The 23,972-nt window shown below is 34.9% G+C and overlaps 2 protein-coding genes across 2 annotated transcripts; one reads left to right on the plus strand and one right to left on the minus strand.

The window, feature by feature from the left end:
- The first annotated feature begins 499 nt into the window (after positions 1 to 499).
- LOC120155686 (probable isoaspartyl peptidase/L-asparaginase 2) lies at positions 500 to 2,028 on the plus strand. The gene is made up of 4 exons (XM_039167183.1): positions 500 to 725; positions 833 to 1,066; positions 1,209 to 1,295; positions 1,388 to 2,028. Exons 1-4 carry the CDS (start codon positions 564 to 566, stop codon positions 1,880 to 1,882), a joined length of 978 nt encoding a protein of 325 aa, XP_039023114.1. The 5' UTR covers positions 500 to 563; the 3' UTR covers positions 1,883 to 2,028.
- Positions 2,029 to 6,354: 4,326 nt separating this feature from the next.
- Positions 6,355 to 9,098, minus strand: LOC120155685 (D-3-phosphoglycerate dehydrogenase 3, chloroplastic-like). The gene is made up of 5 exons (XM_039167182.1): positions 8,528 to 9,098; positions 7,909 to 8,285; positions 7,473 to 7,583; positions 7,294 to 7,389; positions 6,355 to 7,057 (listed from the first exon to the last, which is right to left on the minus strand). Exons 1-5 carry the CDS (start codon positions 9,048 to 9,050, stop codon positions 6,386 to 6,388), a joined length of 1,779 nt encoding a protein of 592 aa, XP_039023113.1. The 5' UTR covers positions 9,051 to 9,098; the 3' UTR covers positions 6,355 to 6,385.
- Between the last annotated feature and the right edge of the window lie 14,874 nt (positions 9,099 to 23,972).

The following is a 23,972-nucleotide window of genomic DNA, read 5'->3' on the forward strand; positions in this document are numbered from 1 at the left end:
TACTAATACGTGGGATAATTCATATTTTTACGTTCCTATTGCGTTATGAGATCGAGATGTATTAACTGTCGTCAATTTGTTATTACGTTGTCGTGGTTAAGTTGAATAGAAACACAGTTTATTTTCTTAAAGAATGACGATCCCTATAGATTTGACAAATGACTCCATTAAGTAACGCATAATTTTGATTTAATCTTATTCCACCATGACTCCAACGGTAATAAATATATCCAGCGTGGCTGCAACAGTAAAAAGTAGAAGGTAGAAATGAGGTCTATATAAGCTATGGTGCCCCCTTGATGTTTCCATTACAGACAAAGGTGTTTAAATCAAATTGCCATCCTCCAAAACAAGTAGGACATCATAGAGAGATTTAAAAGAGAAAAAATCTCCGTAACCATCCCTGATTCTACCCAAATTTAACTCAGATTACAGTTTGTTTCAAGTCCGTCATCCTCTATAAAAGGGCTCCAAAGGTTTCAGTTCTTTCACACAGCAAAAAGCTCTTGAAAGAGGCGAAGGCGAGTGGTGGAGTTAAAATAAAAATCAGAGACGCACAAAATATGGGTGCTTGGGCAATCGCAGTGCATGGCGGCGCTGGTGTAGACCCAAATCTTCCTAAAGAAAGGCAAGAGGATGCTAAGAGACTCCTCACTCGTTGCCTTGATATCGGAATCTCTGCTCTCCGCTCTAACCTCCCCGCCATCGACGTCGTTGAACTCGTCGTACGTAATTAGTAAACCTTCTCTTTCGTTTCATAATCTAAAACGGGAGATTCCATTCTGTAAAACTGGTGACGTTATGCTGATATTTTTGGTTTTGGTTGGTACAGGTGAGAGAGCTGGAAACGGATCCACTGTTTAACTCCGGGCGTGGCTCCGCCCTTACAGAGAACGGAACCGTGGAAATGGAAGCCAGCGTTATGGACGGACCGAAGAGAAGATGCGGCGCCGTTTCGGGCTTGACCACGGTTAAGAACCCGGTGTCTCTTGCCCGACTTGTAATGGATAAAACACCACATTCGTATCTGGCCTTTGCGGGTGCCGAAGAGTTCGCAAGGAAACAGGTCTGGTTTTTCGACAATTTAGCCAGCACTTTATTACGGTCCCCGAATGTTTTCGTTTTTGTGTTTGGAATCTTCGATTCCCTAGCTTTCTACGTGCTTATAAGCTTAGCCACGCACAACTTCAATGTTGGATTCTGTGCAGGGCGTGGAGTTGGTGGACAATGAATATTTCATTACGGAAGACAATGTGGGGATGCTTAAGTTGGCAAAAGAGGCCAACTCAATCCTGGTACGTTTTGTTTATTGATTCAGCAAATCACGTGATTTGGGGGGGGGACCATGTCCATGTGTTACATTTTGCTACTTTTGTCATTTGATCAGTTCGACTACCGTATCCCGACCCTCTGCACCTGCGGTGGCGGCACCGCTATGGAAAGTCCTATACAGATGAACGGTCTACCAATCACCGTCTACGCTCCAGAGACAGTGGGGTGCGTGGTGGTTGACAAGGAGGGTCACTGCGCTGCCGCCACCTCCACCGGTGGGCTCATGAACAAGATGATCGGAAGGATCGGTGACTCGCCACTCATTGGCTCAGGGACTTACGCTTGTGACTTGGTGGCCGTTTCATGCACCGGGGAAGGGGAAGCCATCATTCGAAGCACCCTGGCGAGGGAAGTGGCGGCGGTGATGGAATACAAAGGGTTGAATCTGCATGAGGCGGTGGATTATGTAATAAAGTACAGATTAGATGAAGGGAAAGCTGGGCTGATTGCTGTTTCCAAAAATGGTGAAGTGGCTTGTGGGTTCAACACCACTGGTATGTTTAGGGGCTGTGCCACCGAGGATGGGTTCATGGAAGTTGGTGTCTGGTGAAATGTCTTTGGGTTGCGGCCCGCAAATGCCTTTCCTTTTAGTCATTTTACTCCTGCTCCACTACTACCTGGTTTGATCATATAATTAAGCAAATCATTGTAATTGTACTGCCCCAGTAATGCAAATTATCATGTTACCATCTTTAATCCTCATGTTTTAATCATTGTAATAGTAATTGTAATTATTCTTAATGATTACGCGTTAGGACACCAACAATTATAAAAATGATTAAATATTGATTATTAAATAATTAAAACAACTGCAAGAGTGATTAAATATTTATTTTTTTGGATAAGTCATGTTCATTCCATAATTCAAAAAGAAACAGTAAAGCTGTACAAAGAATCAACACAAAGCCCTGTACAACCAACCATCACAGACCGGCTACCTAACCAGTGAAACAAATCAAAGGATCCCCCCCTTCAAGCAAAGACGAACATTCACCCTATCTGGCCTGTTAATACTACACCCCTGTAACCGAGCACTAGCTACCCCTCTAATGCACTCAAATACTTCATCAACAGCACACGAGGAACCCCTAAGCAATATGCAATTACGCTTCTCCCAAATGAAGTATAAAAAATTAATCCAAGCCAACTTTAAAATACAAACAATAAGAGATTCTCCCTTAGATTTTCCACAGCCCAATTCAGAGCATCCTCCCAACACAATGACCTACAAGGCAACCTACACGCCTGCATTATCCAATTCCAGGCACTACATGAGTAAGGACAGTCGCAGAAAAGATGATTCCTGCTTTCCACCTCCTCCCCCACACAACCCACAACTTCCATCCGAAATCATCCTCATACGAATAAACCTATCTCTAGTAGTCATCCTGTTCAAGATGATCATTCAAGAAATAATGGACATTTTAGGGATGTGCAAAGAAAACCATATCAGGTTTCCCCACTGCACCTTCTCCTTTTTATCTCGAATTCTCTCCCAAACCCATCCACTACTTACCTCATTCCAATCCACCACACTAGCAAATAAGTTTGCAGCCTCGCTCCTCGTCTTTGGAAGAGTCTTAATCATCCAGCTATGATAAAGTCGGCTGTTTACGGACTAAAACATTTCCCCTTCAAAAGTGACTAAACATTAATTATTAAATAATTAAAAATACTTAAAATAAATATTACTTTATAATTAACATAAAGTAAAAGGAAATAGTATCAGTAAATCATAATAAGTTGAGGCTCCTTAAACTCTTTTGTTTACATATTGGAAGCCCTAGTTTTCTGTTAATTTTTTCTCTATCTTTTATTTTTATTTGATTGGTGATGATACTAATTTCAATATTATTCATTGATTATCAATAATATTTACTTTTTTATCTTCTTCTATTTTTTATTTTTTTTCATTCAGTTTCATATTTTTAATTTTTTCTGTTTTTACTTTCTTTTAATTTTTAATAATTTAATAGAAAATTTTAATTTTTCTAAGTTTTAGTAATTTTTTTCTTATGAAAAGCTATTTTCTATTTCACTTTTTTTTACAAATCTTTTCTATTACACTTTTTTTTAAATCATTTAGTTTTATGATATATTTTTTCTATTTTTATGAGACTCTCTTTTTATTTTTATGATATTTTCTTTCTATGTGATATTTTCTTTCTATATTCCAGTACGTTTTTTGTTTTTATTATCAATTGTTTTATTGTTATTTTCATTTATTTTTGGCATGCGTTGGCAACTCCACCTTGTATTGCTGCCGCTTCACTTAAGACCATGGTTTTCAAAATCGGACCCGTCAGTGAACCGACCGTATTACCGGTTTACTGGTTCAATCGGTCAGACCAATAAGAAGAATCGGACGACATCATAATTAATTAATTATTTAAAAAATTAAATAAAAATATAAATAAACATTTAATAAAAAAACAGTTTTTTATATCACAAATCATATTCAAAGCAAGTTATAACATATATAAGTTAAAAACCATAAAATCAAGTGAAACAAAATGATTCAAATCAACTACAACATAATATTTAAGGTAAAACATATTAAATAATAAATATAATTATATAACTATAATCAAAAAATAAATTTGGGGCTAAAAAAATCATAACAAATGATGTCGATTGGTTTAATTTTAAAAAAAAAATCACTCATGGCTAAGAAACATAGAAGAGCATCACAAAAGTCTAAAGAGTAAAAATATGAAAACAAAACAATCCCACATGGCTAAGAAACATAGAAGAGCATCTCAACTGACTTCTATAAATAATAGAGGTAATTTAACATTCAAAATCATGGAGCATTTTGGTGAGCACAGAGCGAACTATTCTTTTGCTTCAATCGAGCTCGAATTTCAGGCTTCAATCGAGCTTCTAATTTTTTTTGAGCTATATCCTTTTTGAGTTCAAGTTTCAATATTATATTTCAAGTTCGAGTTGAACTTGATAATTTTTAGCTCGTGAGTTTTTTAGTCGAATTGAGAGCTTACTTTTAACGATTTTGAGTTCGACTCGACTCGTTTAACAAACGACGTCGTTTGATTTATTTTTTTTTTAAAAAAAAAATCAGAACCGGTTTTCAACCAGTTCAACAGTTCCTTCTGGTTCACTAGTAGCAGTTTAACCGGTGTAGAATGAACCGGACCAGACAGCGGTTCCCGGTTGAACCGACCGGTCCGGTCTGGTTTTCAAAACACTGCTTAACACGTGCTGAGTTTCCCATTTGGTTACCTTTTGAGCGTCCACTAAAGCTATTTAAAATTAGGTAAAACTATACTAGATATTATCAAATTTTATTAGTTACCTTATTTATATTATTGAAATTTTATTTTATTACTTATAACAATAAATTTTAGATCTACATTCAATTATATTACTACATCGTTAAGTCAATAATTAGAATATAACATAGTTAATAGTTGTTAACATGGAATGTCCCACCAAAACGACATCGTTTAAGTACGGTTATTTGGATGTCTAAACCAACATTGTTTAGACATTAAACTTTAGGAGAGTATCAATTTTACTACTGAACTTTCAAACAGTTTTCTCTTTTAGCACTACACTTTCTGATCATCACCAACAACCAAACACCGTCCATAATCGATCATATTTCACCACAAGATCGGCATCAAAAAGTTCTTATTCCACTACTCTTTCTTTTTTTAGGATTGATTTTTCACGAAACACACTCAAAATCGATAAAATTCATTTCAAAGTTTGACATATTAATATTCAATTACCATCCAGTGAAATTAATTTTGAGGTATGTTGTTCATCTTCTTGAAATAATACTTTTCAAAGTTCAAATTTATGAACAAACATTTCAAATCATGTAAATCTAAGAAAGTCTCCAAACATCTAAAAATTGATAGATTTTTTTGTTTAATTTCGTCGATTTTGAGTGGATTTCGTGGAAAACTAATCATATGAGAAGAATGAAGAGTGGAATGTGAACATTTTGATGTCGACTTTATTGCAAAGACAATCGATGATGGGTAGTGATTGGTTGCCGACAGCGGACGAAAAATTTAATGTGAAAAAAATAAACTATTTAAAAGTTCAATGGCAAAATCGATACACTTCTAAAACTCAATGCCTAAAACAATGTCATTTTAGGCATCATAACAATCTCACAAAAATATATTCATTTTGGTGTGTCATAGTACATCAACAAACGTTAATTATGATATTGTCTGTTAGTAACTTAAAGATAGAGTGATATAACTGAATATAAAACTAAAGTTAATATGAAAAAAAAATAAAAGTTCAATAATATAATCGAATTAATAAATAAAGTTCAATGTATCTAAAATAATTTTATATTAAAATTATTCAATACGATATATTTGATATATTTACATGTTAATTCGGATAAAAGTAATTGTGTTTTTTTTTAATTATTAGACCGAATGCCCGATTTACTATTTCCAGGTTTACGAGATGACACACAAGCCACAATATCCAGTCTGTTTGGTACAAGACAATCCAATTTCTTTTTTTATTTTAGATTAGATTTTATTCTCAATCCTTAAATTATTTCGTCTTAACATTCAAAATTTTTAATTTTTTAATTATTTTATTCTAATATTTTAAATTATTCATTTTAATCTCAAAATATTATAAATTTTCTTTAATTCTATTTGAATTGTAATTAAGATTTTTACGTTTTTTGTTTGAATTATGTATCACATAGTTTTAAGTTTTATGTTTATCTTCATAGAATATTTTGTTTTAAAAAGATTGATATATGAGTGTTGCTAGATGGGCCGCGCAATCGGAAAATTTCTACTTGAAAAATGTTGTCCTGATTGTTTCTGCTGGGGCCCTGGAGTTGGAGACATGGGTTTAAAGGCTTGAATGTAGAATTGTAAAGATGAAAAATGTAATTATGCACGTATCTTTTTGATGAAGTAGTAAAATCCATGGCGAATTCCTGAAGGTAATCTAAACAAAAATGGATCAGAAGTATTATTTTCAGGTTATTTGAGAATCCACAATAATCAATGAGAGAAAACTACATTTCCTGAACAGTAACATGTTGTTACAACTTTAGGAACACGAACTCTTCCACAGCTGATATTTCTCCTATTTTCTTTAACGCATCTCTGCTGGGTTCGTCATCCACACCAATGGCCATCACAGCTTGTTTCCCAGGTGCAATCCTACAAACACTCATGAAGTTTACATTTACATTTTCCTCACCTAGTATACTCCCCACCTTCCCAATGATCCCAGGTTGATCAACCTGCCTGCACAGTATAATACTTCCTTCAAGGCTTACATCAACACCAAAGGATCCAACTTTGCTCAAATAGGGTTTCCCGTCTTTCACCGTTCCTTCCACCGTAATCTCACCCGAATCACACATTGCACTAGCAAATTTAGATTCAACGTTGGCAATTCGAACCTGGATGAACTCCAGTGGCTTCTCGGGTGAACCATCCAATACTATACGCTCTTCAGTTAACCTGAGTCCTCTCTGTTTAGCTATGAAGTCAGCATTCACTAAGTTCACAAAAACACTAGATATTGGCTCAATTAGACCCTTGGTTATCATAGCTCGGAGCAACCGAGTATCGAGATCATCTGGACCTCTAGAGGAGGCATATGTCGCCTTTACAAACTTCACACCGTTTCCACCTGTAACCAACTGCACTGCCAATCTACCCAGCTTCTCTGTCAGCACAACATATGGGGAAAGTTCTAGAAGCACCTGTGATATTGAAACAAGAAAACTTGAAATGCACATGATTACCAAACAAAGACAAACATCCAAGAAAATTCTAGACCATCTCAATGAAATTAGAGTATTTTTTTTATAAAGGATACAATACTTTTTGCATTAAGTGAAGAATTATTTAACACTGTGAAAACAGATAGGGCAATCCAATCTTTATTCATCATGCAAAAAGAAACATATACAAGAAAAAACAAATTTTGAGATGTTACCTCGGCAGGCACCATTGGGGCATTTACAGCGGTAGCAGCAAGGTCCCCTTTCAAAGCCCCAACAACAGCTTCAGCAATTTCAAGGGCTACACCTTCCTGGTAACAATATAAGGCAGTAAAACCAATATAAGAAGAGGTACAATAAGGGTAGAAGCATAATTAGGTAGTCATGTAGGTACCTGTGCCTCTGTGGTACTAGCACCAAGATGAGGAGTTGCAGTCACATATTCATGCAAAACTAACTTATTCTCCTGTAGAGGGGGCTCTTCTGTGAATACATCAAGTGCTGCCTGCAAACAAAACATATAAATGATCGTTCAACCAGCAAGCAGCAAATATCTTCTTATTTATATTTTTACTTTTGCATATCAAGCACTTGCTCTGCCTTGTACAATACGTCACACAGTTTTTACCATGAAATCAATTGCATTTATAATATATTTAACCAATAATCATTTTGCATATCCAGGATTAGTTCCATGGTTTTTGTTAATTGCTAACTACATGTAATATTTTGTGACACTTAGCTTATATCATATATCAAGTAGCAATGAAAAGAAGTGTGAAAAGGCTATAAATTAAGCTGCAAGACTTGTGATATATATGAACATATACCTGAGCAACTATCCCTTCATCTAAGGCCCGTAGTAAAGCTTCCTCGTCAATAACACCACCACGGGCCACGTTAACAATACGAACCCCTTTCTTCACCCGAGAAAAAGCCTCATCGTTGAACATTTTTGATGTAGCAGGGGTGAGAGGCATGTGCATGGAGATGAAATCAGCTGTTACTAATGCTTCTTTAAAGGTCACAAGCTCCACGCCAATGGCACGAGCACGCTCTGCTGGGGCATAAGGATCATGTGCAATTACATGCATTCCAAGTCCCTTGGCACGCCTGGCTACTTCAGAACCAACTTTTCCGAACCCCATTACTGCCAGTGTTTTCCCCACAAGGGATACCCCAACATATTTGTTTCTCTCCCATTTCCCTGGACGGATCCAATTCCTACTTAAATGTTAGAAATTTAAGAATAATGAAAAAAAATTCCAACTTTCAAGTCATTCCTTGTTTATATGATTTTCAAGTTTCAAGCTTTTTTTCTTTTTAAATCTCGGCAGTGAAACTAATACATTAAATCGGTACCAATTTATAACTATACGGCTACACCACGAAAAGAGCACAGAAACTATTTGAAGAAATGCCTAAATGACGTTAAAAAACAGAACAAACCCGCTTTAACAGAAGCATCGGCCTGGGCAACATTCCTGGCCATAGCAGTAAGCAAAGCAATCCCATGTTCCGCTGCCGCAATGGTATTGGCAGTAGGCGCGTTAACCACGAGACATCCATGTTCCGTAGCAGCCGATATATCGACGTTATCGGTCCCAACACCAGCTCTCCCCACAACCTTGAGCCTTCCCATAGATGACTCAAACACTTCCCGAGTAACCTTGGTTCCACTTCTCACAATCAAAGCATCACAAAGTGAAATCTTGGTGCAAAGCTCTTCGGGACTCAAGTTGTAAGAGCAGTCCACGTTTGCGAAAGTTTTAAGCAGTTGGATACCGGCGTCACCGAGCTTTTCTGCCACGAGGACGGTAGGCTTTCCTCCGAAGACCATGGCTAGGACTACAAGGGTTTTGCGTTTTCTGGGGGGAGAAAAGAGGGGGCGAGAGGGAAGAGAAGGGCGCCATGGGAAAGAGAGAGTTGTGTCGGGGAAGATGGTAAGGTTCCATGAAGATAATCCGGACATTGCTGATTGGCTCTCCCCCTCACCTTCTCTCTGTGTGTAGCAGTGTTACATTCACGACACGTTGATTATCTTTACAACGATTGGATTGGATAGAAGATTTTTTTGTCCATCATTAAAAAAATTATTTGATGATCTGTTTATTACGTCATTTATGATCTAAAGAATAAAATTTATCTGTTTTAAAATATTTTTTAAATAATTATACACTGTTTTATAGGTACGAAAAAATGTGAAAATTTACCTTAAAAGTAGGTGAATAGATCTCATTTGTTATAATTATAAATGATGTGATGAGTCTTTTAATAAATTATTAATTTTTGAGATAATAAAATTCTGATTATTATTGAATTTATCAAGTAATTTAAGAAATTAAAATATAATATTATTTTTTCTTTAAATCCTAAATTTAAATAATTATATTTATCTATCTATTTATCTATATATTATTGATTAGAATGACTTTAAAAATATATTATCTTACAATAGTGTAAAATTATTCATAAAAGTTCTGATTATCACAAGAATACAGTGATCAATATCTGCATTTGAAAGTGTAGTTTCTTTTCAATTTCTAATTTTCGGTTAGTAAAATATATTTATAACTTTTATAATTATATTTTTATATAATTATAAAATAATGTTTAAATACGTAATAATAGTAATAAATATTTTAAGATTTTAATTTAATTCGTTGGACACGATATTCCTCCGAACGTTAACATTGGAATTTCCCTCTTATAAATTAAAAATACTTTAAAAATGTTTTACATAACAATTAATTGTTTGACTAAATTATTTTTTTCTATTATACTTCATATAAATATATTTGGCTAATAGTTTATATGTTCAATTCCATTATAATTTTAAACTTTAAAATTGTATAAATTTATATATCTTTACTGATATATAATGCTTGTAGGGCAGTTTAATACTCCTACGTTTCTTAGTAGCATTTTTGGCTTAAAATTATTTTAAAAGCAAAAAGTACTATCAACTAAGTAAAAATTAATTTTAAATGTGAATTTTAATTAATATAAAACATTGTTGATGATTAATGAAATTTGTCACATGTAAAAAATGTAGTCATGTTTTCGTAGTTGGTTACTTTCTTGTTATTTAATATATATAGTTTCCTATTTTGTGTGATGTAGTAAATTAATCTATTTAATATTAAAAGTACATGTTATAAGTTCATACTAATTTATACTTGTAATATATTCTTAAAATTAAAATATATTAATTGATAAATCAAAAAGTAAACATAATAGTTTATTTAGTTAGATTCATTAATATAAATATTTTTTGAACTAATAAAGGAATATGAATATTAGTCTATATATATATAATTAATATAAAAAATAAAATCAATTTTAAGTCATATATAATTCATTTTACATTTGTTTATGTGATTAAAATAAAAAGCGATAATTAGAAATGCAAATCAAAATAGGCTTTTGTATATTATTTATGATTTAAACATAAAATGATAATTTATTCTCATAACGTAGTTGTTGGGTGATTAATTGAGAATGTTGTCTTGAAATAACTTAGTTTAAATTAGTTTATCAATTAAGATGTATATTAAATAAGTTATGACTTTTTTTAATAATTTAAGTTGTTTACAAGATAATATCTATTTAGAATCTTTATTAATTATTAATAGAGAAAATAACCTCAGTGACCGAAAATTCCTTATAATATACGATTTTGACAAACTTTTTTTCGATTCGCCAAAATGACCAACAAAATCGCAATGCGATCTCTAAATCGCAACGCGATCTCTAAATCGCAACGCGATCTCCAGTATCGCAAATCAGTTTCCAGATTCGCAACGCGATTTTGACTATCGCAACGCGAATATGTAAATCGCAACATGATTCTGACTATCGCAACGTGATTCTGACTATCGTAACGCGATAATACATAATCGCAACTCGATTCTGACTATCGCAACGCGATTCTGACTAACGCAACGCGATTCTGACTGTCGCAACGCTGAATTTCAAATTCGCAATAGGTTTTAGTTTCGCAACACAAATGTTTTGGGTATATAACTACGCAGCAGCAGCAACTCATAACCTAAATCCCTAAATCACAACTCATTCCATCTCCATCTATCACTCTCTCCAGCGACATCCGTTCCTATATCCAACGACATCCTTCCCCATTCGACAATAGGTTTTAGTTTCGCAGCTCGTTTGTTTAGTAAATTAATTTACAATAATGAAATCATCTAATGTTGATCATGTTTGGATAGATTTGTGTTTTGGAGGGTCATGGGAGAATGTTCATGGCGTTTTACAATATATGCCTTTACCCATGAATCTTCAACTAAAACTGTCATTAAAAAAGTTAACTTATGAAACTCTAATGTTACGTGTTGCAAATAAATTGAATTTAGAGCCCTTAAGTGGATTTAGGCTATCTTATCAGAGAAAATGTAAAGTTTATTTGTTAACCGACAATGAAGATGTTGAACGATCCATTGCTTACATTAGTGTTTCGCAAGATGATGTTACATTGTATTTTGTTGAACCTAGAAGTAGTGAAGTTGGGTCAGTAGCGGGTAATAATCAACTAAGTTTTTCAACCCCATTTTATGGTGCTCAAAATTTAATGGTTCCACCACAATTTCATCACCAAGCAAAATTTGTTTCACCACATTTCCAATACCAAACACAATCTCAAAACCCACAACCTTTCCCTAATCCAAATCCCAATCAACTTTCAGCACCAAATTTCGGTTTTCGTATTGACCAGTTAGACGATGATGAGCCAACAGAAAAAATTGTGAGTACTAGTCAGTATTCGAAATTTGATCTTGGTCAATACCCAGACTTTGATCTTGGTCAATACTCGGATTTTGATGATGTTTCAGAAGAAGAAACAGACCCTGCGTGTAATGATTTTGATATTGGTCAATACCTGAATTTTGATGATGAAACAACCGCTGCCGAGGAAGATGTTGTTGATGATAATGAGGAGGAAGTTACGATTGTGAATGAACATGTTGAACATCCATTCTGTAATTCATATAACCCTGAAGAAGAAAAAGAAGAAGAAGAAATCCCCGAAGAAAAGTCCCCGAAGAAAATGCCACGGGAGTATAACTGAAATATGCCAGAATTACTTCAGATACCGGAAGAAGAGTTGGTAAAGATAGCAGTTGATTGTTACACAAAAATTATTTGTATCAAGAAAGATGATTGTTTTGATACAAAGGAAGACTTGAAGATAGCTTTGTATACGAAATGTGTGGAAGATGGCTATCAACTAAAAGTTAACAAATCAAGCAAAGATCGTTTCGAAACAAGGTGTATGATTGACAAAAACTGTACGTGGCGTATGATTGCAAAGATGATAAAAGATTGTGAAATGTTTCAAGTTAGGACTTTTATTGATAAACGTACATGTTCAAGAACCCAAGTTTTTCCTCACCATAGACAGGAAAACAAAAAGGTGTTGGGTGGTTTTCTGGCTGAGTTAATGTTTTTGAATGGCAGGGTATATCGGGGACATGAAATTACGACTGACATGAATGCTCGGTTCAAGATTAGTATCTCATATTCTCAAGCTTTGAGAGCCAAATGTTATGCCTTGGAATTGTTGAGGGGGTCGCCAGAAGCATCGTTTGCCCAACTACTGGCTTATTGTCACAATTTAAAGCTGAAAAATCCTAGGTCAGTAACTCATATCAAAACAGATAGAGATGGACGCTTTGAGTTGCTGTTTATCACCATTGGTGCTGCGGTTAGTAAATCAATATAATTTTGTTGACTCATTTTTGTTAGTTACATGCGTTTCACATTTAAATGATTATATTTCTTATGTATATGATTTTGTAGATTCGTTCGTTTATTACTTGCATGCGCCCAATTATTATAGTTGACGGAGCACATTTAAAAGGTCGATACCTTGGAGTAAACTTATTAGCAGTAGCCATGGATGCTAACAATGGGATACTGCCAATAGCTTACGGGGTTGGAAACTCTGAAACCTTTGATTCATGGACATGGTTTATGGGGTATCTTAGGGATTGCATATGTCCTATTAGCAATCTAACAATCATATCCAATAGGGCAAACTCAATTGACAATGTTGTTAGAAGGTGTTTCCCAGATGCTTTCCATGGACTTTGTGGTGTTCATTTGTATAGAAATCTAAAAGCAAGGTCTGCTGGTATAAAAAATCACAAATGGACATACTGGAAGGCTGTAAAAGCTTATCGGTAAGCGGATTTTAATAAGCATATAAATTGTTTAAGACGTATTTTGCCTCAGTGTGCTCAAACACTAGAAGATGTCGGGTTTGAAATATGGTCAAGAGTACATCAACTTGGACCAAGATATGGTTTCATGACGTCTAATAGTGCAGAATCAATCAACGCTCTAAGTCGTCATTCCAGGAAATTAGCCATTACTATGTTAATGGAGTTTTTTCGAGCCTCTATTCAACAGTGGTACTACAAGAAAAGAAACCATGCATGTATTATTTCTTTAAATTCGTAACTTATCATATATTTTACTAAGTATTATTTATTTAAATTTACAGGAACATTGGAACATCGTGTTACACCATGGACTGAAAAAAAGATAACGAAACGTGTTGTGAAGTCAACGTCATGGAGAGTTGAACCATGTTCAAACACTTTGTTTGAAGTACTGGATAATAACTTAAATGGGCTTGTCGATCTAAATGCAAAGACGTGTAGTTGTATGAAATGGAAAACATCTGGTTATCCGTGTGGCCATGTTATAAAAGTTGCTCTTCATCTAAACCAAGATGATTCAAGCGCATATGCTATGGATTGCTACACTACAGAAGTATATCGACAGACTTATGCCGAGATTATCTACCCTATTCCACATCCTTCTGAGTGGGACATACCAGATGACTTACAAATAGTTTTACCACCAGCCATGGACAGAAGGCTACCTGGCCGACCAAAAAGTCACGATCGTATACCGTCCAAGGGTGAAGAGAAGAAGAGATCGACATGTAGTCGGTGCAAGGAAAGTGGTCATACAAGGTTGACATGTGGATCACCAGTGCCATCACAATCATCTTTTCCTCTGCCAAAATATGGATCCTCATCAAAATCCAATGCTCATATGGTGTCAAGAAAAAGACAATCAAAATCGCAATCAAAATCAAAATCCCAATCACAACCGGCTTCACCTTTTGGGACTATTAACTTAGGTGATTTTTAAATGCAAACGTTGTATTATGTGTATTTTATGTGTAAACTTTGAACATTTTCAGTTAGGCATGTATTAGTAACTTGAGTTTAAACATTGTTATGATCTGTTCAGTTGTTATCACTTATTACACATTCATTTGAATATCACAACGCGAATTTGACTATTATGTGTATTTTATGTGTAAACTTTTAACATTTTTAGTTAGGCATGTATTAGTAACTTGAGTTTGAACATTGCTATGATCTATTCAGTTTTTATCACTTATTACACATTCATTTGAATATCACAACGCAAATTTGACTATTATGTGTATTTTATGTGTAAACTTTTAACATTTTCAGTTAGGCATGTATTAGTAACTTGAGTTTGAACATTGCTATGATCTGTTCAGTTGTTATAACTTATTACACATTCATTTGAATATCGCAACGCAAATTTGACTATCTCAACGCGAATTTGACTATCGCAACTCAAAAATCGCAACGCGAATTTGACTATCGCAACGCGAATATGACTATCGCAATGCGAATTTGACTATCACAACGCGAATTTGGCTATCGCAACATGAATTTGATTATCACAACGGGAATTTGACTATCGCAACGGGAATTTGACTATCGCAACGAGAAAATCGCAAAGCGTATTAGACTATCGCAATATGAATTGACTTTCGCGTTGCGATTTTGGCTTTCGCATTGCGATTTTGACTTTCGCATTGCGATTTTGAGTTTAGCGTTGCGAAAGTGTACCTTCAACAGGTCTTTTGCCTTCAATATGATGCAGATTGAAATCAACAAATCTACTTTTACATTTCAATCAATTAAACAAGCACAAATAAGAATTATTTACACATCAATTAAACAAATCAACTTTTACAAATCAATTAAACAATCAAAAAAAGTGTACCCCATACAGTTGTTTATGCACCCATACATCAATTTCACGCAGCTCACTTCAGGACTAACCTGCAGAAACCAAACATTTGCTCAAACAACACTTTCTACACATCTAAAACCAATAAACAGAAAATTATTATTGAATTCTAGGTACTTAACAACACTTGCATTTGACTTACAAATTGTTTATGGACACTTTCATAACGCGGATGCAGGTAGGCAGCGTCTCGCATATATCGCTCTAGCCATAAAATGCTGAAACCACAAGCATACTAAACCTCTATCTCTATCGGTGGGAGGTAGAAACTGTGTACTTCCTGTCGTCAAACGCTCCAAGCACATGCATACGAGAGGACCACAATCCCCTCTGGCTTCATTCGTTTGTTGTGGCACGGTCTCGTCTCTGATAACTGTAACACTGAACTTCTTTGGCTTCTTGTTTCCAGAATAAGTCCAATAATTAATCACATCCAAGAATTTAGCCAAATGAGAGCTCTATTCCTTAATAATATCTCTCAAATCAGACAATGATATGTAATTTATCATGCTGTCATATACTATTATCTTCAGGGATGGGAGCTGAAGCTCGACGAGAAGCCAATGAGTACGTTCCAAAATAGGGATAAACACCTGCAATCATAAGTAATAATTCAATTGCGCACTTATTTATGAACACCTTTAAAATATTTAAAAAATAAATACTAACCTTATCGACCTCCCACCATGCATGATAAAGTTTAGCTTGTCCATTAGCCAACACATATTATTCCTGTCGTTGATTCTTCGAGTGAACTACGTGAAAAGACGTCGTCATAATTATATATCGCGTATTTTTTTCCCTCATTTTCCTTATCATTAGAAGACGTGACACCCATGCATCAATATGATGTTTTACAAAAAAAGAAATATATTAGTGAATTACATAAATTTAAAAAAATTAATCAAAATGAAATATAAGAAAAATATAAGACTTACCCCCCATCGAAATAGCCTTTGTCTTCAACCCCTAATAACACACCCCACCAAGACCGATCAATCAACAATGTATATCATCGTTGAGTTTGTATATGTCAGCATAACACCCCTGGCTCCGCTCATGTAGATAAAAATCAACTGCGGTCTTAGCCCAAAGGGTATTATCCAGAATTGTTTCCGGTAGTTTTTTCCTCTCCACTTCATCTGCCGGAATGGTACTGGTCGGTAACTCATACGAAAGCCAACAATCATCCATCATGTCCGGCACGTGAGAGGGTTTCTCAATAATTCGACATATTACACCGTGTGAATCGTGCTCTTGAATGGTGGGAGGGACCTCTTCAACGATGACAGGGGCCTCTTGAACGATGGGAGGAGACTCTTGAGGGATGATAGGGGCCTCTTGAACGATAGGAGAGGCCTCTTGAACGATGACAGGTGAGTCGGGCTTCTTCTTACGGAGTCTTCGCACTATTGGGGTGAACGGAGACGTAATGACACGTGCACGCCGTCTGATGCGTGAACCCCGTCGTGCAAGAAAAACCCGACGTAAAGCATCCACCTTATCGGGCCGCTAAAAATAAATTAATACATAAATCAATAAATAAACAGACATGATATTAAACAGTGAAAACAAAGACAAATATGTTTCAAACTTGCACGGTATTCACCCAAGTCATTATTCTATCATAGTTCACAAAATGCATCAGATAGCATTCCAGAAGTAAGAACTTATATAAACATTTAAAAGGACAACTTATAGGTTTAGTGCATGTTCAAGGACAACATAAAGAGTAGTAGTTTATTCTTGAAACTTAAATTTGCAACACTGTGAAGTTAGTATTTGTCTTTGTCTTTTGGTTGAAGTAATGCAATCCATTCAAGTTTCAATTTGCAGAAGAAGAATAGTCGCAACACGAAACTTAAAATCGCAACGCGAAAAATGACTATCGCAACGCGAATTTGACTTTCGCAATGGGATAATCGCAATGCAAAATAAAAATCGCAATGCAAAATAACAATCGCAACGCGAAACCAAAATCGCAACGCGAAACTAAATTTGCGTTGCGATTTTCATTTTCGCATTGCGATTATCCCGTTGCAATAGTCAAATTCGTGTTGCGATAGTCATTTCCGCGTTGCGATAGTCATTTTCGCATTGCGATTTTAAGTTTCGTGTTGCGATTTTAAGTTTCAGAAACTATTCTTCTTCTGCAAATTGAAACTTGAATGGATTGCATTACTTCAACCAAAAGACAAAACAAAGACAAATACTAACTTCACAGGGTTATTTTAGAACTGTTTAGCAGTATTGGCAGCAACCGAATGAATTTACTAAGCAATCTAAGTGAACTGGTTAATCTAAGTGAAATTACGAGTAAATCAAGTTAAATATATGAAAAATCTTAAACTTACCTCGTTGCGTAGAGTATGAACCTCATTCTGCAACGATGCTACCATCTCACGTAGAGCCGCTACCTCACCACGTAAAGTAGATACCTCATCACGCCATGCACCATTGTCATCACGTAAAGTACCAACCTCCTCACGCAAGGCATTGACCTCATCACGTAACTCCCCTAACTCATCCCGTGGAGGTAGAGGTGGAGAACAGGGAGATAAATTTCGTGGCATCTTTGCCGGTCGCCTATCATGAGGTGATAATGGAGAAGAGGCTCAATGATATGATGGAATAGGTGATGGCTCTCGTTGTAGAGGTGTATAGTGTGGTCGATCAGGTGATGGCTCTGGGTGAGGTGATGGCTCTCGAAGTGGAGGCTGCTCATCATCCGTGCCATAAAAAAATGCTTACTAGCTTGCCACCAATCAGTTGCAAGCTCAGCCTCCGTGGGTGTCAGACTCTGTAATGGAGTGTTGGCCTCCTAACAATATAAAAGCTCAAACAAAGTTAAACATGTACTAGTAATAACTTGTTTATATATGGTAGTATTTGTGTTAACTTACATCATTTATTGTCGTATACCGTAGTAACTCTTCCCAAATCAACAGCTGTCGTTTTCTCTTCCAGGAAATAGCTCTAGGAATATCATTTGAAGTTTTTAATGCATATGTCTGCATGTCGGGAAAAGCCTCAAATATCCAAATCTACAAACAATATAATACACAAACATTAGTAATTGTTAAATAATTAATTATAATTTTGGAAACATTATATAGAAATTCTTACCTTAAAGGCCCAAATAAAGCCTGACAAAGTGTATTTGGAACCATCGCCACGCAAACTTTTACGGTCATCAAAGGTAGACGATAACTTATTCCAGGTAGCTTTCCATAAATATGAACCCCATGCAAATAGGTTCCATGCATTTAGGTCATCTACCAATAATATTAGGTCCTTAGGAATAAGTTGTCTGGCCTCTCTGCCTAAAAAGCCAGCATGCAAAAGTACTAAAAGGCATACTCGGACAACATCGACGTCATCCATTCGAGTAAAACCATCTTTCTTATTCAATAATCTCGTCAAGTCGTTAACATGTAAATTCGACTTCTCCATTGACAGCTCAAGAAAAACCTGGGATAACCATGATGGGCGGGTAATATGACTAGTGTATCGACCTACATCATCGTGTCCGAAGCGTAGACCAGTGATTAAGCAAAACTCCTCCCGCCCAAAACACGTATACGCCAGTGGAAAATGAAACCATATCTCTTCATTACCACGTTTTATACTCTCGGGTAGATCGCTAGTCATGGTCTGAAGCCACAAATGGGTCAACATAGCATCTCCACCCGGATGTTGTACTTTCAGCCATGGCCCGAAGCAAGTATCCTCAAACAATTTTCTTTGTACAGGTGAAAGCTTCGACGCAATTGTAGTGACTAGGCTTATTTTATTCCTTAAGGTCATTTGAGCCGAAAAAAAGTTCTACAAAAACAATAAACATACCAAGTTAGATATACCAAAAACTACACTGTGAAGATATAACAAAAATAATAATAAATATAGAGTAATAGTAGTTTATTCTTCAAACTTAAATTTGCAACACTGTGAATTTCATATTTGTCTTTGTTTTTTTGTTGAAGTAATTTATTCAAGTTTCAATTTGCAGAAGAATAATAGTTTTTGAAACTTAAAATCGCAACACGAAAATGAAAATCGCAACACGAAAATGACAATCGCAACGCGAATTTGACTATCGCAACGCGAAACTAAAATCGCGTTGCGATTTTCATTTCGCGTTGCGATCCTCGGTTTCAAATAGTCATTGTCTAAAATTGAAACTTGAATGAATTGCATTACTTCAACCAAAAGACAAAACAAAGACAAATACTAACTTTACAAGGTTAAAGACTAAACAGTTTAGTAGTATTGGCAGCAATCGAATGAATTTAATAAGCAATCTAAGTGAAATGATTAATCTATTATTGAAATTACCAGTAAACTTATCATCAATTTCAATATGAAAAACCTAATAATAATGCAAAAATTTCAAAATAAAAATAATTAAAAAAACTAACCCTCGGTGGTTGATTTGGTTGACTTTCCATTTCTGATCGTGAATGATTGTGAGGGTGGATCTGAGAGATGGAGATAGAAGGATTTCGTCGAAAATGGGGACGGATTTCGTCGGAGATGGGAACGGATGTCATCGTAGAGAGTGAGAGATGGAGATGGGACTGAGTTATGATTTAGGGTTTTAGGTTAAGAGTTGCGATTACGAGATATATTAATATTCGTGTTTGGAATTTGAAAATAAAATACACGTTGCGATACTAATGGCGCTTTGAAAATTGCATTGCGATTTTGTATTATCGCAACGCGATAGTCAGAATCGCGTTGCGATTTACATATTCGCATTGCGATTTTCTAAAATCGCAATGCGATAGTCAAAATCGCGTTGCAAATCTGGAAACTGATTTGCGATACTGGAGATCGCGTTGCGATTTAGAGATCGCATTGCGATTTTGTTGGTCATTTTGGAAAATCGAAAAAAAGTTGGTCAAAATCGTATATTATAAAGAATTTTCGGTCACTGATGTTATTTTCTCTTATTAATAACGTGTATATAACAATATATACAACTATTTAAACTAAAGACTTTTAAAAGAATGATATTCTCTTTAATTATTTTTTATTAAATGAAGGTGAAACTCTTTAATTATCTTTTAATCACTTGATAAATTTATATAATATTTAAAATATTAACTAAAATATGGTAGAAAGTTATCATATAAATGGCGAACGATATATAAATGATTTGATATTTTACTGAATTTCTAAGTTTAAAAATAAACTTCCCATTTTAATTTCAAATTTCATTTTTTTATTTTAATTTGTGGTCAGAATTTGAGTTTTACACATTTTTATTACTTTAATTCTTATTTTATACTTAAGAGACATTGTCGCGGGAGACTTTGTTTTTTATTAGATTTTATAAGCTTTTCCATCCAAGTTATCAAATATAAGGCGATGAATTTTGGGTCAGATCTTTAATATAATTTTGGGTTTGTTTTAATTTTCAAATCAGAACATATAGGAAAACAAAAATAAAGCAGGAAAATTCTACAACTAACAACGTGGGTCGATGAGCACTAATAATTATGAGCATTATTAATTTAAATTAAAAAAATTTAAAATTATAAAGTACTTAATGTATAATTATAAATTACTTAAAAATCTAAACATAAATTATTTAAAATAAAATATTAATTATATTATTTTTCATAATCTTATTTTTAATAATAATTAGAACAAATATTAACCACTAAATTAAAAAAACCTTAAATATTATTTCCTTCTTTTGAAGCCGTCGCCGCCATTAGCATATTATGTCAGCGAGATAGTTACTGTCATTCCTCCCTCCCTATGTGGTCGCTGTTCGAGCCCAACCACCATTCATTGTCGTTCACGCAACCAATCTGGTAAGGTAAGCTTTTTTTTGTATTTTGTTTTGACTTGGATGATCGTCCAAGCCGGCACCAGCGACTGCCGCCTCACCAGCTGTCGATGCCTTCACCGGCAGTGGTTGCAGCTGCCCGCGTGCAACGGCCGCCGTCGTATTTCGACTTCCCTTAATCCCCTAGTTCTCAAACCCTAACCTAATTTTCTAATTAGGCCAAATATAGACCCCTAATTTCCAAATTGAGAATTGTATTCCCACATTAGAACCCTAATTCCAATAATTAAACCCTAATTTCTACATTAGAAACGTATTTATCAAATCCAATTCCGAATTCTCAAATTAAATCCTGTAGGTCTTGCCAATACATTGTCTCAGGTGTACCAGTATGTGGGTAATCAAGTACAGGTATTGGATGCGTACTGATACAATAATTGTATGTCGAAATGTATTTCAGAAAGGCGTACCTATACTATATTAAAGCGTACCATTACAATATGTTTGAATTACAGAATTTTATGTTAAGTTTAAATGCATGCATACTTAGATTTTATCTTTTTAATGTAAATGATGGATCTAAACTTAATGCCTTGAAAACAAGTTAAGATGATGGAGTGTAAGCATCATATCGACATGAATTCAGAGAAGGCAAACAATGAGGTACATTCATTATAATTAACTTAAATTTTAATAATATTGATGAATTTGTTTTTGTTGATATATATTATTTAAGATTATTGTTATATTTTTTTATTTATTTGATATACATATAGGAAAAAGATGAAGTTGTACATGAGGAAAAGATAAGAACTCCTTATCCGAATGATCACAAGTTCGAGACACTCATTCATTTGATGCAAAATATTGAAAAGAACTTTACTAAAATGAATGGTCAATTTGAAAAATTAAATGGTTAATTGAAAAATTAAATGAGCAATTTGTAAAATTAATGACCATATTAACATGAGTAATGTTAAAAGTTTAATACAAGATGGTGATTCAGTAAAATGAGAAGATATACATAGTTGATCATTAAAGGAGGATGCTTCAAACAATAGATAAGAAGGGACTAATTTACATAGCGTTCCATTGAAACATGAGAGTTTAGAAAATAAATCACACATGGAATAAGAATTAAATGTCGCATCATTGAAGGAAGAAATCGATAGCCATATTAAAAAACCGAGTTTGTCTCCATTTATTAAAAATCGAGAGTCGTATTAATAGTTGATCATTTGGTTTATAATTTTATACTTTTAAATTAATTTTTTCAACATTAATTACGTGCCCTCAAGAAATCATGCCTCAATCATTAATAAAAGAATTGATCCCTCTTAACTTAAACCTTGGATTATTCAACCCACAATCATCTAGGGAACAACACTTTTCGAGTCACCCTTCAATAATTTTCACGTTTGAACTCGGTCAAATAACAACAAAATATTCGAAATCTATAAATATTATGCAAATAATCCAACTTATCAAAAATCCAAAACATATCTAAAATAAAATAGAGATGAAACAATCCACATATGATATCCAAAGTGGCATAGCCACAACAAGATAATCCAACATAATCCAAACTAATCCAATATAACATCCCAATTTAAGGGTCAAATTATAAAATTTTCAAACATATAGTTAGTTTTAGAATGTGCAGGAAATTCAGGGACTAGTCCTGAGTTTTCCCATTTTTGTTGGATGTTGAAAAACAAAAATTAAAATTGCCCCAAATTCTTCCCCTGAATTTATCCCCAAATTGAAGTTAAATTCTTAACCCCAAATTATCTTCCCCACCGAACTTCTTTTCCACTCGATACCGCCACCGTTCGACCACCGTTCGTCGCTCTGATGCTACCAATAGACTCACCGTCGAATGGTGAACAAAATCCGACCCTTAGCCATTCGTCAATCAACATTGTTCTCCGTGAAAATCACAGGAAAGTTTCATCGAAAAACCCCCGATTGCCACTCATTTTCGACGATTCCGACCACCTCTAACGTTATCTCACCTCACCTCCTACACCATTAGATTCACCGTCACCGTGTGCTCAAAACCATACCAAAATTGTCACGCCGTTGTTGCTTCATCATCGTCACTCGTCGCCCATCGTTGGAGAAGTTCATACGTTTTAAATTCTACAATTCGTTATGTTTCGTTAAAAAATAATACTTGTACGAGAATCCCGAGGTCCCGATCTAGAAATCTGGAAATTATCGTTACCGTCTGACGAACAGATCTGCCGCACGCTCCTCTCCCTCCGAATGGGTATCGTATGCCAGTATGGGAGGGTGCTGACCGGCTGAACCGGTCTGGATCAGCTGGACCGGTCTAGACCAGCTGGACCGGTCTAGATCGAGCCGAGCCGTCTGGGTGAGCCGTTGACTTTTTCTAGGTACACCTATTTTGATATTTTTTGATATTGTGAGTCTATTTTTAGGTTTGTTTCTCCAAATTCAAACCTGGTAAGCTGTTTTCACTGATTAACCACCTGATTCGATTCGGTTTTCATAATTAAACTCCGTTTCTGATGAAATTTTTGTTGTTGTGTATCTGAGGAATTATTGGATGTTGAATTCAAGTTCGAGGGCGATCGAATGGAGTTTAAATGGTCGATTGATATGACACAAAAAATTGAGGTAATACATTACTACTTGTTTCAAGCTTTATGGAACATTTTGGTATTGATTTCTGCAATGATGAGTATAATTGGTCACATGTATGTAGTGATCACTTCTTAAACTCGATCCGAATATTATAAGAAGTCGGTAACCATATATGACTTATATGGCTCGCTTAGGAAAGTGGAAGATCTATCGGAATTAATAATAATAATAATAAGTTCGATGATTCAATAATAAATGAATTGACTTCAAGATCCGTAAATTATGATTAATCCCGTTAAAGATTAAATGATGGAAATATTTGGATAAGAAATTACCAATAATAGTGCTATGGGGTAAAATTACAAAATACCCTTGTACTGT

Source organism: Hibiscus syriacus, unplaced genomic scaffold, assembly GCF_006381635.1.
Source record: "Hibiscus syriacus cultivar Baekdansim isolate YM2019G1 unplaced genomic scaffold, ASM638163v2 tig00111201_pilon, whole genome shotgun sequence".
Lineage (NCBI taxonomy): Eukaryota > Viridiplantae > Streptophyta > Magnoliopsida > Malvales > Malvaceae > Hibiscus > Hibiscus syriacus.

Bases quoted from the DNA above. Each gene is read 5' to 3' on its own strand.
- LOC120155685 (XM_039167182.1), bottom strand. From the start codon at position 9,050: ATGTCCGGATTATCTTCATGGAACCTTACCATCTTCCCCGACACAACT. The intron at 8,286-8,527 runs GTTTGTTCTGTT...GGATCCGTCCAG, and splicing joins CGATGCTTCTGTTAAAGCGG to GGAAATGGGAGAGAAACAAA. The intron at 7,390-7,472 runs GTACCTACATGA...TATTGTTACCAG, and splicing joins CTAGTACCACAGAGGCACAG to GAAGGTGTAGCCCTTGAAAT.
- LOC120155686 (XM_039167183.1), top strand. From the start codon at position 564: ATGGGTGCTTGGGCAATCGCAGTGCATGGCGGCGCTGGTGTAGACCCA. The intron at 726-832 runs GTACGTAATTAG...TGGTTGGTACAG, and splicing joins TCGACGTCGTTGAACTCGTC to GTGAGAGAGCTGGAAACGGA. The intron at 1,067-1,208 runs GTCTGGTTTTTC...GATTCTGTGCAG, and splicing joins AAGAGTTCGCAAGGAAACAG to GGCGTGGAGTTGGTGGACAA.